The 17,458-nt window shown below is 35.5% G+C and overlaps 1 protein-coding gene across 3 annotated transcripts in view; it reads right to left on the bottom strand.

The window, feature by feature from the left end:
* SMARCA2 (SWI/SNF related, matrix associated, actin dependent regulator of chromatin, subfamily a, member 2) overlaps positions 1–17,458 on the bottom strand; it is a 118,768-nt gene that overhangs the window by 27,353 nt on the left and 73,957 nt on the right. For all 3 annotated transcript variants that reach the window (XM_027709658.1, XM_027709660.1, XM_027709659.1), the window contains 4 exons: positions 17,056–17,219; positions 16,444–16,671; positions 12,927–13,004; positions 10,044–10,262 (listed from right to left, as the gene is read on the bottom strand). In XM_027709658.1, the coding sequence (XP_027565459.1) occupies positions 10,044–10,262; positions 12,927–13,004; positions 16,444–16,671; positions 17,056–17,219 (689 nt within the window). The remainder of the gene's footprint in view (positions 1–10,043; positions 10,263–12,926; positions 13,005–16,443; positions 16,672–17,055; positions 17,220–17,458) is intronic.

The following is a 17,458-nucleotide window of genomic DNA, read 5'->3' as shown; positions in this document are numbered from 1 at the left end:
GACATTATATTCCCTAGAACAGGGGGCAAGGAAAATCAATTGCCTGAGAATATTACCTTTTCTGATGGGTGCCAGGGGGAGGTGAGGAAGATTACTTTTCTTGTTTTTTCCTAAATTCCTTTAAAATAACAAGCATGGAATTTAGCATAACACTTTCGTGTCCTGCAACAGAAGATGTTCTTTACTACCTTGGCATCTCAGAGTTTAGAAGGAAAATAGTTTCAAGTTTGTTATAGCTTAGTTTGTACTGGGGGTTTCGCTTCCAGATCTTCCTTTTTGGATCTAAAATAAATCTTTTACTGGAAGGATATATCATTCTACTGCCTTTTGAGATTACTTTTTTCCTTCCATTTTTAATGACTTTCTACAATAGTTGATTAATTAGTTTAGAAATTATGAACAATATTTAAGACAATTAGTAGCATTCCTGGTAAAACCTACATTCCGCTCAGGCTCACAGACAAAATGTCATAGAACAGGAGGAAACATGGTGCAATGAAGTCATGAAAATACTCAACAATAAAGGCCAGATCCAAAACCATGGAAAAAACTTCCAGGGATTTACTGTCTCCCAGACAGGTAAGACATTGTTTATTTCACACAGGAGATCATGTATACAAAAACCAATCAGAAATACATCTATATCTGACCACTAATAAGTGCATAGAATGACTTTTCTTCCCAGTTCTGAGACAAGTATTCCTGTTGCCGTTTACCTTGTATTTCACAAAATACTGTTACTGTTGCAGGTTTATGAGTAATTCTGAGCAATGTTAATTTATCTTTTTTCCTTATCATTTACCTTGTTTAAAAGATATGCCATTTTTCTGTTGTGGAAGAAGGTAGGAAATCTTTACTTTGCAATGTCAACCTCCTGGCAGACTAACAGTGTGGCTAACGTTTTGCAGCTCATAATGCTAACAACTAAAGACAGACTTCTCATGTTTGATTTTATTCTTTATGAAAAAATTCTCAAATTTCAATCCTTAAGAATGGAAATTAATGGCTTTTTAAATTTATTTAAAAAAAAAAATTCCAGGGCTTAGCCCTTCTTCAGCCAAAGAAATTTGTCTCCTTTTTCTTCTAAGACAGGGTTTATATCCTCACCAGATGAGCTCTTCAAAAAGAAACCACAGTCTTGGCTCTTTCCAGGACATTTACTTGCAGTGAATGTTGAAAACATTTGCGGCAACAGGCATCTTTTTCTATGGTAAAAATAAAACTGACAATTCTAAGCACTGGAAAAGGTAAGTGGACATGACAAACACTTGTTCTGGAACATACTCACAGGGAGTAACAACAACATCTGGCAACATACAGCAGGATACCACGTCTTAGTAGAATGTTTCCTATAAAGAACAAGATGCTTTTTCTTCTACTATGGAAGCAACACAGCTGAAGACCAAAACACAAAGGGATGATTAGCAGATTTCCAGTGTGGAATCATTAATTTTGAGCCAAATCTATAGCCTTAGAATAAGGGAATTATTTGGCTCTCAAGTAAACAGATATCCAGTGGTGCCTTCTAACTAGCTAGAAAAAATAGTAAAAGTTTTCTTTCTTTTTGATCAACAGATGAATAGACTAACAAAAGACTTCTATTTTACAAGTGAGCATAAATTTTATGTGTATCCTGAAACACTACTGTACTTAATGATGCAACATGAGAAGCTTATGGCACAAAGCTTAAACTGGCATCTTTAAGCATGTCAAAGTAAACTCAGTTCCTGCCAACAGTCATCCCATTAAATATTTCCTCTCATATGTTCTTCTTCTCTCTTATATTTAAGTACATTCACACATTCTCAGTAGTCATTTTTTATTACAAGTTTAAAATGCAGAACATAGCTAAATGGGAACAAAATCAAGAAAAAACCTCAAAACAAAACAGATAAAAGTATCTTGCAAAAAAATGAACAGCTTTCAGAAACCATTAGAGTTTAATTATTTTTTAGTGGATGTTCATAGAATTCTTGTATCTTCTTATTCACAGAAAACAAGGTAAGGATTTTTCTAACAGCATGGGAAATTGGGTTTAGAGATCTATCATTTTTAATGTAGGTACTCTGAGGCAATTAAGAATGGGAAGCACATAAGAGAGTACGGTATGAGAAAAATATATGGCAAGAGGTTAGAAAACTCACTTCCTATGCCAACAGAGGAAAAAAAATTTGCTTATAGAAAGACTGTGTTTAAAGAATAAACAGCAGGACATAGCCCTTTGTGACATTTCCAATGCAGTTTTTTAACAACTTCGAAGAATTTGGAGGAAGAGTACATGAAATGCAACTAAGTCAAACTTTGGATAACTTGCTGAGAAAAGTTTAGTTACGTGTATCTTTTATGTATCTTATACCAAAACAGTATTTTGTGATGCTTAGTGATGCAGCAAGTTCCATGTCTTAAGGACACTTCTAAAGCTGCAGTTACCTGACTGGGGCAGGACTTACAGTACAGTTTCACCCTTGAAGATGCAAATCACAGCCTAAAAGTAAAAATCTAACATGAACAGTACCCGTCTAGAAGGTCTTTTTGGTCTTCTGGGATAAACTGCAATGCAAATCACAGTCTGACAAGCAATAACTATTACCTGAGCAAATACTAACTGAACAATACAAAGAAGATTCCTAAAAAACCAATGAGAGCTAAGAAGACACAAAGTTTCCCAACAGAATAATGTACAGTATAGTATACTACAGATGCATATACAAAAAACTAAATTAAGTCTTTAAGCAGCAACAAAGTCCTTAGTTCTGACCTTGAATTCTAGCTAAAAATGTCAGATGCAACTGAAAAGGATACATAATGGATACCCATGAAACCGTAAACTGTAACACTCTAAACATGATGATTTCAGAGTACAGGACAAAATTATATGGTTGTGCTTACTGCAAAGTTTTTGTGGGATTTTTTTTTTAAGATTAAAATTTTACTGCTAGAGTAAGGAAGTACACTATTGTACTCATCAAGCAAGGTACTTCAAGATGACTCAGGAAGCTAACTGCTACTTGTGACATGCCTAAGGATAGGCTGAGTAATTTTTGAGAAATTCAGTCTGAATCTTCCCTGTTCTTCCGTATTTGCTGTTAGTTCTTCCATACTTGTTTACATACAAGACACAAATTGCTATCACTTCTACAGAAGGAGCAGAGCTCTACACACATGCCAATCCATCAGAAGAATTACTTTTTCCTGTCACACCTGCTGCATGAAAAACGCCAGCATGAAGGTTCCCATCACCTCAGATCTGCCTTTAGAAGATGGCCTTCTACAAAAAAGGTCTCAGTTTGCTTAGTGAATAAATACTTCAGCCACAATATACACTTGGAAAGGTATGGGTAACTTCTTGCCCATGTTGCAAATGCAACATTTTTTTTTTTTATTAATTATTTTTAATTTACTTTTTTCAACATATTAAAATATACTGTCTTTATTAAAAAATCAATAGGTGACAAACGGTTAGCTACTGCACATCACCCATCATTGTTACTGTCAAAGCATGTCAGAGAACACAGCAATGAACACAGTATGTTCATGCATGTCAGAGAACATACCAGTGGAGCCAAGTATTAAAATGTTTGCTGTTTCTCGTTCCATTGCCATATGCCCCAGCAACAATAATATTTTACACTTTTAATGCAGACTTCTTTTCTTGTAGATTTTGTGAATTATTTAACAGTTGTTTAGGTTTTAGTTTTAGAATCACAGAATATCCTGAGTTGGAAGAGACCCACAAGGATCACTTACTGCAACTTCCAGCCCTGCAGAGAACCATCCCCAAGAATCACACCATGTGCCCGAGAATATTGTCCAAACGCTTCTTGAATTCTGTCAGCCTTGGTGCTATAACCACTTTCCTGGGGAGCCTGTTCCAGTGTCCAACCGCACTCTGGGTAAAGAACCTCTTCCTAATATCCAACCTAAATCTCCCCTGACACAACTTCAGGCGATTCTCTTGGGTCTGTCATTGGTCACCAGAGAGATCAGTCCTACCCTTTGCTCCCCCTCCTGAGGAAGCCAGGAAGCTGCAGACTGCAATGAGGTCTCCCCTCACTCTCCCCTTCTCCAGGCAGCTGATTTGAACAGTATTTCTGGCATCTTAACCACAGGACCTATTTTTTGTCAGGAAAAAATTTGCACTCAAAACAGTAATAATACAACAAAACCTGAAACCCCGAGTTTTAGCTCATAGCTTCCAGGCTATATAAACTTGGTACGTCAGAAACTAAAGCTATGTTAAAGAAAATGCAGTTTATTTTAGTCTAATACTAACAATACTCCTCACATTTTTAAAAAATACATAAAGGGACTTACATGTAAAAATTTTTCTAGAGGAGAATAGATGCACAATTCCACTTGAAATTATGTTATTATTTGTTATGGTACTTTACATATAACGTTGTCTAGTCAAAATCACAGACTAAAAAAAAAGAATACTATGAAAATACGGCAATGTTTTACTGATTGGTATTCCTCATAAACAGCTGTTCAGATTTCCTGACTTGAGGTCTTTCTCACAAAGAGAATGCATTTCAAACACTAAAAATTACTTTGCAGAGAATATCTCAAAAATATTGAAGAAGCATTTCAAAGTACTTTTTTAGTTTCCAAAATTAATACTCTCAATCCTGATTCCACATTCTGAGAAAGTCACTCAGAGTGTAAATCAGGCCCTTTTCTTTATATACTAACAATATCATCTTGTCAAAACAGAGAACTGAAGGTATCAGGCAGATGCATTTAAATGCCCTCTCATCCACGAAAAGCCAAGAAAACCCCATTTCATCTAAACTGCTTCATTAGTTTTAATTTCACTGGAACTTAAAACTACCTATTTTTTTCCATAAGTAGATTCTGAATTGAATTTCATGACAAGGACACGAAAGATACATAGTAATATGCAGAACATAGTCATTACTTGGTTAAGTAAGGCCTTAAAGTCACGTCCAACTTTCTAATCCTTCAAAAAATCAGCTTCCACGTGCATAAAACTTATCGGCCTCAAACTGCACACTAAAAAAGAGTACCTAGGGCATTCTGATGATTGCTGGTCACAAAACAGATAACACCCTGGGACAGTAGACTTTGTAACAGTGACAGTCTTTTGAATGTGACTTGTTCTCCCCTACAGCTTAAAAAAATCAATTGGAATTACAATTCAATACTACAGAGCAGAGTTTAGGTCAGAATGCAACTTTCTTCAAATGTTGTGGGCAAATACCCAAGGTTTAGCGGCAAGTCAGGAAACTTTGCAATTGTAACCAAAAATGGTATAGAGGAGTAATGAAGAGAAAAAAACACGAGTGCAGGGGTATTATGTACATGAACTTTTCAGATAAACTATGCAATGGGTTAAAAGTTAATTTTTTTCTCCTTCTCAGAATTTCAGCCTCCAATATAGACTAAAACAATTATAGAATGCTATTTTTCCATTCAGTTATTTCAGTATCTAATGAAGACTACTGTAAAATCAAATTCCACCATCACAGTTTACAAAACCAGGTCTTAGAATTATGTTCCTAGTATTGATTCTAAAGCTGTATACATAAAAGTGAATGTCTCACAGAAAACACAAACCTACTTGAAAAACTTTTAGTGATTTATACCAAGTTGTAGCCACAAGTTGGCCCAACTTTACTCTCTGCTGCCAAACTTAACCTAATAGACTATTAGAGAGTGTGTAAAATCAAAAAGTTATGCAAAATTCCATCTGATGAGAAAGTATTTGAAAATGTGCCCAACAATTTTCCCACTAGGTAGTTTGATTTATTATACAACATAATCTCAGTCAGTAAATATAAACAAATAAAATTTGTCATGATTATGTTAAACACTATTCATCAGATATTCTGTATGTGTGAAAGCCAGCACTGGTTTTCTTTAACTAAGACTGATTAATTACAAACCAAATGTCAGAATTTCACTTACAATTTTCAGATCAGCTAAACAAGCATGAATTCTGCAATTCTGCATGATGTAAATGAGATACTGCTGATTTTGTACTCAGATATGTTTCCCTGGCCAACATGCAAAGCTATTTCAGTTGAACAACTAGGGACTAAAACTTTATTCATATCACCTAGTCAGCAATTAAGTTGAATGAGAAGCTGAAACCAGATGCAACTGTCTTAAGGGTCTTGTAACTACTCAGAAAAAAATCCTCTGTTTCTTGAAACCTGTGCTAGGCAATAGACTTCTTAGTAGATGACCCCTCTAGAAAATAATATGCCATGGGATCCAGTAAAGCATTTTGTAGTTCTGTCAGAAGTCGTGCAGAGACAGAACCTGCTAACGCGTGAAATACTTCCAGAATAGAAATGCTTTGTAGAATCAGGAAGCAATCTCTTCCTTACAGATTTTTTTTTTTAAGGAAGTACGGTTGTCATGCCAACTGTTAGAGAACAGCAAGCTGCAGCGACAGCTAGTGATGAAGCCTGTTTGTGTTTTAGAAATTTTCTGGGAGGCTGTCAGGTTGTTTGGGGCAGCAGTACAATCTCACTAAATACTGTCTATGATTATATGGCTTCTGTAATTATTTCGTCCCTTGCTTCCAAATTCAGGTACTTGACCTCCTAGCAACAAGGGAGCTGACATACTTGTCAGTATACATGCATGCATACAGACCCTGAAGTGTATGGCAGATCCTGTGGGCATCTGCCATGATCTGAACTACACTTTTCAGTGTTGGGTGTGTCAGCAGAGGGTTCAGAGTCCATCTGAGAAGGGGTAAGTAGTTATCTTCACAGTCAAAGCTGTGGCTGCTGAATGAGGTAAAATTCCTTAGAAAAGATCTAGTTAACTCCATAAGACATAAAAGAAAAAGAGACGGCTGAAGACTAGATATTGATATTATGAAACTAATTTACTGGTTAGAAATGCAAAGTTTTATTCAGAAAACCTCATGAGAAGATAGCTATAAAGCTGTAACAGCAGCCACAGCAAGAGAAAGAAATAAGGGGCATCCCTTGATGCTGGCAAATAAATCTCCTTCTGCAATAACAATAGACCTGTCTTTGGAGAACAGCATGAGACAGAACACAGTTAGAAGGGTATCTTATGAATTAAAGTATCAGTCAATTCAGAACTTACTGCTTCTATCTTAAATCAGCAAACTACTGATATAAGTAGTTTGCTGCATCCAAATTAGCATTAAACAATTAATTACAGTTTTCATGCAATATGCATGAGACTATTATAGGTTACAGTGTCAAAGCCACAAAAAACAAGTGCTTATAAACTATATAACACCATTTTTTTAATGTTTATACAGTTAATTATTCCCTTGAATATGTTGTACACAATTATTATGACATATTCTAGAGATGTCATTACAGAAAAATCAAACACATCTTCAAAGAAGACAAAAGTGATTCTGCTGAAAGGCCAATGGGCGTGACAAAGAACTCCATTTTACACACATGAAAAATAAGATTAAAAAACTCAGAAAACTTTGCTTACATTTCATTATCTACTCAACTAGGAGTTTTACTCTGAATGTGCATAAGCAGTGTTACACTATAAATGTAATTCCATCAAAAGGAGTCTAAAAAGTGTTGGCAGTTCCTACTCTTGTATTTGTTTCAACACACTCTCAAGGGCACCTGAAAGCATGTTAAACTGTGTATGCAGTAGAGTTAGTGCATGCACTGTGAAGCAATCTGACTTAGGTAACAGCTAATCTGAAAACATGCTTAATAACACAATAGAGAGAAGGGAAAATAATTTCTCTCAACAGAATAACAAGCCATGGTGTGAAAGGGTTAGTATATATACCATCTTGACTAGCAAGGTTTCTAACTTGGCCTCACAAAACAGATTCAGAAGCAAACAATGAAAACAACCACTACCAAGTATATGGAGACCTGCTAAGAAATTGTTTTCATAGTAGTCCTTAATGATTCTTTATCAAATGGTCTAGCACTTTTCAGTGTTTTTAGTGTCTTTAGAAACACAGAATAGAAGGTATGCCCACTAAATCTCAAAAGAACATCAAGCTGACCAGAAGTTCACCTAAGGATAGGCTTAAAATTCAGAGTAATTTTGGTGAAGAAAACTCGGATATCATTCAACGAGGGTGCATGCTAAATCCTCTCACCAGGAAGGAAAGATCGACTATATGAAACATGATTTTAAAAAGCTGGCAAGGAAGTAGATCCACAGAAAAGGATTAAGGTCTTACACTGGATCAAAAATTTAACATGAGTCAATACCTTTCATGTTAAGAAAACGAAATACTGGATTATGAGGGGTAAGTTTCCTAGAAATTATGTGAAAACTCCTCCTCCTTATTCAAATGAGGCTGCATCTGGAATTCTGATGTCTAGCTTTCAATTAAACCCGTAGAAAGACACCAGTTATAAGTAGAAAAACTAGGGGAAATCAGTGAAAACAATCAAAAAAGCTAGAAAACAGGAACTATGGGGAAAGACTGCATAAGCAGTGGTTGTTAATCTTATGAATTTACTGAACAGGGAGACAACTCTTCTATGACACAAAATGTTGAAAAAAACAAAGGTACTAGCCTGTTCTGCATGAGCAGTGATTAGGACAAGAACCAAGTCGCTTTAATTCCAACAGGAAAATTCAGGTAAAATATAAGGAAAATTCAAACAGTTAAAAACATTCCCCTCTGGACTTTTAAATTCACTGCTCAGGAACGCCTAGAAGAACAGGTCAGATGATCTTCTATTATAAACGACATAGGACTGGATGATTCTGCCTGCAGATGATTTCTTTTACGGCTGCCATTTTTTAAAATAAAACACTTAACACAAGTATTACAGCCAACTCAAGACACAAAACATGAAAGACAAAGCTAACGTCTATGTCGCCACAGCCAGAGTATTTCATCATTTAAAAAAATTAGCTTAAAATGGCCTTGATTTATACTCTAAGCACTTCCACTGTAGGATAAGGTAAATGTTCAAGAATCCAGACAGGAGTTTATGTTTCTAGGTATTTCTTCTCCACAGACTCCTTGAAAATGCTAAGTATAAAACTCCCGTAGTTTTACAGACTTGCTTAAATTTACAGCTGATGTATCATTCAAAGCTTTTCTCCCCAAAGCAGCACAATCCAGATTAGCTCCTAGCACAGTATTACACAATGCACTCACACCAACATCACATTTGAAACTAAGTAGGTTAAGATTTTTACCTATCTTTAGTAAATTATACACAAATACTACACTGTATATTCATGTTGGTATTGTCTGTTGTTCTTCTACAATAAAACTTACTCAGTCAAATCATGTAGCTTAGTTTTGCTCTTAAAATACTTTATCTATAAGTTTTCGAAATCATAATATTATCAAATTTCCTTGTTCTGAAAAGACTTTCCAACAATCAATCCTCACCATGCTCCTTCCTATATTTACTCCCACTCTGAAAAGACACATGCATTATTACTCACTAGATGTGTATTTCACAGAACAGCAAGAATCCTTAAGTACAACAAAATCACAAATTTTGTCTGAGTTAAGTTTAGAATCTTTGCTTTCAGGCCTTAAATTCTTAAATCAGGTATTTTGATCTTAGTGGAGCCAAGACATGCTCAAGATTTGGAAATGAAATAGCCTGAGAGAAAGGAAACTTATGTGAAAATTTCCAAATTCTTAAAAGGGTTAAATTCAGGTATTTAAAAACATAGCTTCTGCAGCACAGAAAGTTGTAATATACATTGATTACTAGTCTCCTCTACCACAAAAGAATTCTTTGCATATCTGAAAGATGACACATATGAAAGTGTCTAAAGATGTAAGAAATATGTCAAGATCCATGGCAATAGAATAGTTCCAACTGAATGCTACCATAGTCCTGATTCAGCACTTAAAAACACTGATTTAACTTTCTGCAGTGCAGTTCAAAACTTATTTATGCCTTCAACACTGCAGCAAAACCCGGATAATAAGGATATTTTAGGCCTAACTACTACATTGTGTTTTCCCTGCTGCAGTCTTCAAAGCAAAAAAAATAAACCCCACCACAAATGACTAAATTTCAAATGTAAAAAAACCAACCAATCAACTAGAAGGCACAACCTACCCGCAGCCACTGTTTTTCTGTGAGAGCATCACTGTAGTCCACATCCCTGCGCTGACGGGATCCTCTACCAAATATTTTTTCTTCTTCTTCTTCACATGTAAGCCTTTCAACTTCAGCATCATCCTTAATAATCCAGGATGGTAATTCATCCTCCTCCATCAAGCGTGGCTTACGCTTAGGGTTTCTGGCATCCTCCCTGCGACGGTCCATGTCCATACGCTGCAATGGGAATTGAGAAAGGATAAAAAAGTTTTAAGGGCAATTATTGAGCTTACTATGTAAATGTCTACCTATCTACTGATACCTGAAACGTTAAACAAGTCCTTCACAGGTATTTGCCTTTCATGATACTCCTAAATACTTCTAAAATGCAACTATGAAAAGAAAAAGCTACACTCATTTGTTAATTTTCAGTCATATTCACTATTCCACAACTAGCTTTCACTGAAGTAACTAAGACAACGAAGCAGCCAAGTGACAAAAAGCAGATCACAAGAACACTGCTGTGTTCTGTTAATTAAAAAAACTCTTCCTTATTTGCACAGGCTTTTTGTATTTTTGTATGTGATCTGCAAATACTAATCATTCCCTCACGATGTCCCCATAAGGTGTTAGTGTTATGTAACTAAAAGGAATAATTGAAAACACACAGTTTTGTGTGCCTGAATATCAGTAGAAGAAAATTTAGAAGTTCGTATTAGAAAAGAAGAATCAAAAGAGAATTAATAAATTCAGAGAAGAGCTTGCCTACAGTGCAAGCTTTACAGTGCCAGAAAGCCAACATGCTTAAACCTGAATTTTTCCTGATCATACTGCTGTACTAGACAAAAAACAAAACACAAAAATACCAGATAATGTTGGATAAAGTGTTAAGAACATTAGAAGGTAATGTTAAGACTTTCAGCTGAAATTTAAATAATTAAAAAATTTGAATAAGCATATAAATTAATTTCAAGTGTGGTGAGCAATTACCTCAGAAAACAGATATGGATACCAGGATACATTCCCATGACCTACTCACCAGTGAGATACTTCATAATCCTCCTGGGGAAGCATCCACCTTTCTCTATTGACTATATGCTGATCAAGTTTCCTATGGTTCTGTGAATTGCATCTGCATTTTCTTAAGTACCCAAATCAGGTAATATGAATACCCATTTCAATTAGGCCTTTTGAAGAGTCATACAGTACTTATTACTCAGTAATTATTTGCTAAGCAGAGAAAACAAACAGATGGTGACCAAGCATTTAATTTCATATTTGAAAAAAAATAATATTAATAGACTAGCATCAGAATTGGCTGTAGCATTGTAACAGGCTACTGCTTCGGCCAGTAAACCTTCATAAAAAATGTTTTCAACTATGTGCAAACCCCTTCCTTGTATGCATGATGCTGCATTTAACACAGGAGGCCAACTAGACATGTCATCCTTGTACAACCCTAGCCAAGACACAGATGCATCAATTCAGAGGTATTATCTCTAGGGAGACACAGGTATCACTAAGGTAGGGAGAATACAGCCTGTGCTTTTTATCTGACTGTACAAGACCTGAAATACTGATAAAAAGAAGACAAAGAGCCCTGACTGCCAAATTTTCTTTTCAGATTTTTCTTTTATAATTAAACAGTTTACTAAAATTAAAACCATTTTTTATGAACAATTAAAATTATTTCTTATCCATTAATATTTAACTTCATTCTATCTGTCTTACTATTTTCAAACTCTGGCTTTCAAAGCATACTTTTGCCTTTTCAAATTTTTATTACCTACTGCAATTCTTCACTTTCCCCTAAAAACTTCCATGTCAATTAATATGAAAAACATAAATTAAATCCACAGAATCCTAAAACTGTCTTCACTCTAGGCCCACCAACAGTTTTACAAAAATAACCTTCAAATTTAATACTAAAAGATGAAGTTTTTAAAATTTCCTGCTAATAGACATAAATTCATCAGCTACTTTCAATTCAAGGATTAGTTCTTCCCTTCTGAGTCTGAAGAAGAAATACTCAGAAGTTCTTCTACTACCAGCACAAATCTACTTTCACAGAAAGCAGAGTACGTTCAGTCAATAATTCGGATGAAACTATTTCTTTTGAGTTTTGGATTGAATGGCCACCTCTTGGTTTCTGTCACGTAAATCTCCTTACACTCGAATCACTGATGCAAAGTTTAAAAAGACAGGTGTCTGTAAGCACTCATTTTCTGTGCAGCCTGATTTTAGAGATTTCAGTTTTTCTGAGATAACATTCAATAAGCCAAGAGCCATGCCTATACAGACATTCTAGTAATTATTCCATCGGTGCTGCAGTAGCATTAACAAAAAGGGAAGTAGTAATAAAAATGAGTGGCTTACATTTGAACTACTGTCACTAGCTCTGTTTTGGTAACTGTTCAACAGCTGTAGCAGCAGAGATGCAAGAAACTGGGCCCTTGAAAAAAACATCAGCAAACACCAGCTAACTCACAGAGAAAACAACAGTTAAGTCTACTAATTTGCTATCTAGTTAAGTTCCTGTAGTTGTCCTTGCCAACATCAAAGCCCAAAAGGAAGAAAAAATGTTGAATAGCAAAAGGATGCTGTAGGATTAGCAAGCCAAACTGTGACTACAGTTTTTGCTCTACAAATTTCTCAGGTTGCGTCAGATTCTTCCTCCAGATTGTCACTGTTTCACTGTACTGACAGCAAGGATCTCTGTGTCTTTCTGTCATGTGAGGAAGTCTGTGTTTAAGCAGACTACACTTCCTTCCTCAGATAAACAATGCAAGTAAATAAAGCATATTCCTCCAATAAAGTTTTCCAAAATTTAATGACGAAAGGTTAAAGCCTTAGTTAAAAACACTAGAGAAGAAAATCTACTTATAATCACACCATCCTTACCATAAAGAGATCAAATTCCTCCTCACGTCGAGCAATCATCTGATTCAGAGTCTCATCATCAGGAACTTCATCCTCCTCCTGGTTAAAAAGATGGATAAAATTATTAGAAAGAAGTTACATGCAATTTGAAGTAACAGCCTCCATCAAGTCAGAGCTCCACTGACCCTCCCTCTCTGACAATATGTGTGAAACACTCAAAAGTGAAACTGAAACTTTTAAAATGTTCAGCTATTCAGAAGTAACCCAAAAATAACAATCAGAGAGACAATTGGGACTTATTACTACCTTCTTAATTCAAGAATTGGAAATGAACAAATACACAATGAGGAAAATTTGGGTTGTGGTTATCCTGGGTCAGAAGCATAGTCAGTGCTTTGGTTAAAATGTATTTTCATTCTGCTGTTCTACACTGCTCCCCCAGATATACTATTCTACATTTTGAGGTCTTTGCTGCCAAAGCAAGGAGAATGAAGAAGTCCTAATTAAACAAAAAAAAATGAAATATGTCTTTATACTGGAAAATAACACTGCTGAATCCCTTTCTCTTGTCCACTGTCTGCTTACAAATTGAGATGTGAAAATTTTACTTCGACAAAATCAGTTATGCCATAAAAACAGAAACAGACACTTGAAAAACAATTTACAACTGTAGTGTTCAATGAAAAATGTTAAAGCTGAACACTTATGATACCCATTTTAACACAATCAGAGTCCACAATTTCAGTTTCCCTCCCTGAATTACTATGAAAGCCCAGACAACAGGTCACTCAAAACCGTAAAACTACAGAGTGATTCCTTCATAGGGTTTTCTAAACCTGTTATTACAGTATACCAGAGACCTGTAATTCTCACGAAAACTCATATTTTGAACCCAGTGTAATGAGAGTATAGGATGCTGCATATAACACCCCAAAACCTAACATCCTGTAGCTATTTTTTTTTCCAAAATGAAGAAAAAAGGCCTCTATATATCCACCTATCTTCCCTCCAGTGGCAGGATTTCTACAACTCAGAAAAAATTCCCAGTTCTTATTGATGCAATTCTCAGAGAACACCTTTGTACCTTAATGAACATATAATCTAACATGAACAAAGCAAATTGGAAAGTGATAGCTGGTTCTTCTTCTACTCATTGCTCCTTCAATGTTCAAAAAAAAGAAAGTCACATGGTTACATACAGAGAGAAAAAAAGATTCTTTTATGAAGGTGATCATCCTGAAAGTTTCACACACTTCCTACCATCTCAAAATAATTGTTGATCTGACAAAAATCAGGGGTCCCACAGCAGAAGCTGTGTCCGTATTATCTGCAGTTAATCTGAATAATACTGTTGCCAACCAGGTAGACTTGGCAGAAGAAAAAACTGAAAATAAATACCAGTGCTAATACAAAATTACTCCATGAACAAGTTACTTCTAATCACTTGCAATACACTGCTGTTATTCTAAAAAATCTTTCTAAATACACAGAAATTACCTCTTTCCTTTATCTAGCACTGCTGAAAGAAAAAAGTGCAAAAAGAAGAGGAAAGAAGAAAGAAAAATAAGGGAGTTTCAATGCTAAACTTACAAAAACTACTAAGAAAGTACAAACAGTGCTCTACATGTAAGTGTGACAAGTTTAAAGCATGCTTAGCATGGGAATATTTAACTAGGTGATCGCTACACAATCTCTTTTTTAGATGTGCTAGTATATATTTGCAAGTCAAAGTTGTTTTAATATGGATGATATTACTGTTGATATATTAACTTTAACTGAGAGATTCACTTTTTTCCAGTCAATCTCTCATATGATACTCAAATTTGTTTTCAGTGCTGCTGCAATGAAGAAGCAATGTGCAGGATGGTGCAAATTCAATCCCTCTTAGTCCCTCAAGAGTTTTAGTGTTTAGGCAAATTTTGCATAGTCTCTGTTCACAAAGAAGTATTCCTTCAAAGCTTCAGTCTGCTGTTAGAAGTCAGACACCAACATCAATGCTTACTTTAAACACTGATGCTGTGCTATGGCAAACAAACCTTGATCAAATCTGCTTGCTTCAGGATGACAGACCAAATGTATCTGAACAACACACAAGAAGTAGATTGTTCTGACGCTATCTATGAAATAACGCAAGTCAAGTAGTCCCTGAGCTACAGGTCTGACTTCAGAACCAGTTAGATAAATATTTTCTAGGGCTTTGAAAACATAACAAATTTACATCGATTAAAAAAACCAAAACATAGGCTTACTCAATATTTCTGCTCATTTCAAGTTAATCTATCTACTAATATAGATAGCATTGGCTGCTTTAGAACTACGGTTTTATTTAATCAAAAATGGTACATATGTATCACCGTGTTACGCTTTGACACCACAAATAAAAGACAATTACTGATAACGTTTATCACTCTAATTTTAGGAAAATACTAAAACAATACAAAATTCCACCTTAATGATGCACTATATTTTCTAAATGCACAAGACAGAGTTTACACAAAAGGATTAATGACTGAAGAAGTAAACTCCTCAGTCTTTGAAACTTTACACCATGTAATGAAGGATGCCAGTGAAACACAGGCTATAGAACCTTCTTTCTTTCAGTATGCACCATACTCAGATATACAAGGCATACTCAGAGGCAAAATCAGTCTCAAAATCTCTTTGTCTTTAACTAGTACAAGGTATTTTCAAGTTGAGAAAAAGTCACCACAGAACAGGATTTTTTGTGTGTGTGTTACCAGTACAATTGATACATTTATTTGCTTTCCCCCAAATACTGCTTTTGTCCAAATGCTGAATTTTCTTCAAATTAAGAGAAGAATCTGCAGTGACAGGCAAAAGAATAGGCTCATCATTCCACACTCACAGTTCCATAGAACAAGACAATGAAGAGACAGGGACATACAGTGAGTAATTCTGTAACTTCACTGTCCACTACTGTAAGAGAAGACTTGACGGCTCTTTTTAATCAGCTAATTGTTTCTTGAAGGGGAAGTGGTGATGAGAAGTCCAGGCTAGACACAGCCCCCGAAAGAAGCAGTTATTTTGCTGGATTGCCCTAAGCCCAAAGCACATCAAAGCAGACCTTAACTCTTAAGATCTTCCAAAAGAGGCACAATAGGCCTGATTTTTCATGACTGAACCTAGGCAGTGCTAATTGCTCAGCATGTCTGAAAATCAAATTACCTACATATAAATGGGATTTAGGAACTGGTTTATAGGATTTAGGAATTGTTCTGGAAAAAATCTTTTTTGAATGCAATTATTTGCCAAAATTATGAAGGGCAGAATGGGTTTTAAGTTACAATGCCTAATTCTACACTAAGATTTAATCGTAACCATTACTTCATAACCATTACATTATAACCTATTACTGAGACAATAAAAAAGAGAAAAATTAAGTTATTTCTCTGACTGATAGTAAGAATATGATGACATTTCTAATTTCAAAGGAAATGAAAATCTTTGTAAATGATTAAAAAAAATTACTCCATACTTCCTGGAACATCCTCTTTCTAATAATTTCTAACTACCTTACCTCATTTTCCTCTTCATGCTCCAGTATAGCCTGTAGGAAGGCTCTCCTTTCATGGCTTGAAGATTTCTGATCAAACATTCCTGCCTGAATAACTTTTTGATCTACATTCAGCTTATACTTCGCAGCAGCAAGTATCTTCTCTTCCACACTGTTCACAGTGCACAGTCGCAGGACTCGAACTTCATTCTGCTGACCAATTCGGTGAGCTCTATCTTGCGCCTGCAAGTCCTGTTAGGTAAAACAGAGAGAGAGTAAAACTCTTTTTAGTCTCTCTTCCCTTACTTTTACACATGGCCATTGGCTATGATGGGATTTGCACAGATAAGCGACATCACTGAAAACACACATATGGCTATGTACTCCAAGAAATATCTCACTTCCGTTCTTAAAAACAAAAAAGGAAAAAAAAAAGGTGGAAAAGACATACTTCAGTTACATCTTTTGGCTTTTTTAAATAAGACAAAGTGGTCTGATCCCTCTTTTCCTGGTGATCCATTCTCAGTACTTACCTGGATCTTTCTCCTTTCATCCCAGGCTATATCTCCTATTTAAATTCAAAAATGAATCATGAATTCTTTGCACATTTCATGAAGATAAGAAAATAAAAATAACCTGATGAGGATTCCAGTCGCTATCAAAGATTATAACAGTGTCAGCAGCCTGGAGATTTAAGCCTAGCCCTCCAGCCCTTGTACTCAGCAAGAAGATAAAGTATTGTGATCCAGGTTCATTGAACTTCTTCAACAGAGCAGCTCGATCCTCTGACTTTGTTGTCCCTGAAAAGAAAAAAATATGAATATCCTATAACAAAGATGTGAACTGAAATAATATAAATACAATGTCAGTTGCTAAAAGTAGATGTGGAAGGGTAATTTTAGTGCACTGCTCTTTGACACCTCTGCCACATTTTATGTCACACAGAATAAACACTGGCCACAAATGTTTTAGTCAACTGCCTATCACATGTAAGAGACGGACTTCTAAATATCTCTTTAAAAGTATTTATCTTGAATTT

This window comes from Neopelma chrysocephalum, unplaced genomic scaffold, assembly GCF_003984885.1.
Source record: "Neopelma chrysocephalum unplaced genomic scaffold, ASM398488v2 Primary Assembly neopelma1_96814, whole genome shotgun sequence".
NCBI lineage: Eukaryota > Metazoa > Chordata > Aves > Passeriformes > Pipridae > Neopelma > Neopelma chrysocephalum.
Note: the sequence above shows the minus strand (reverse complement) of the source record. Positions and strands in the feature narration are given on the sequence as shown.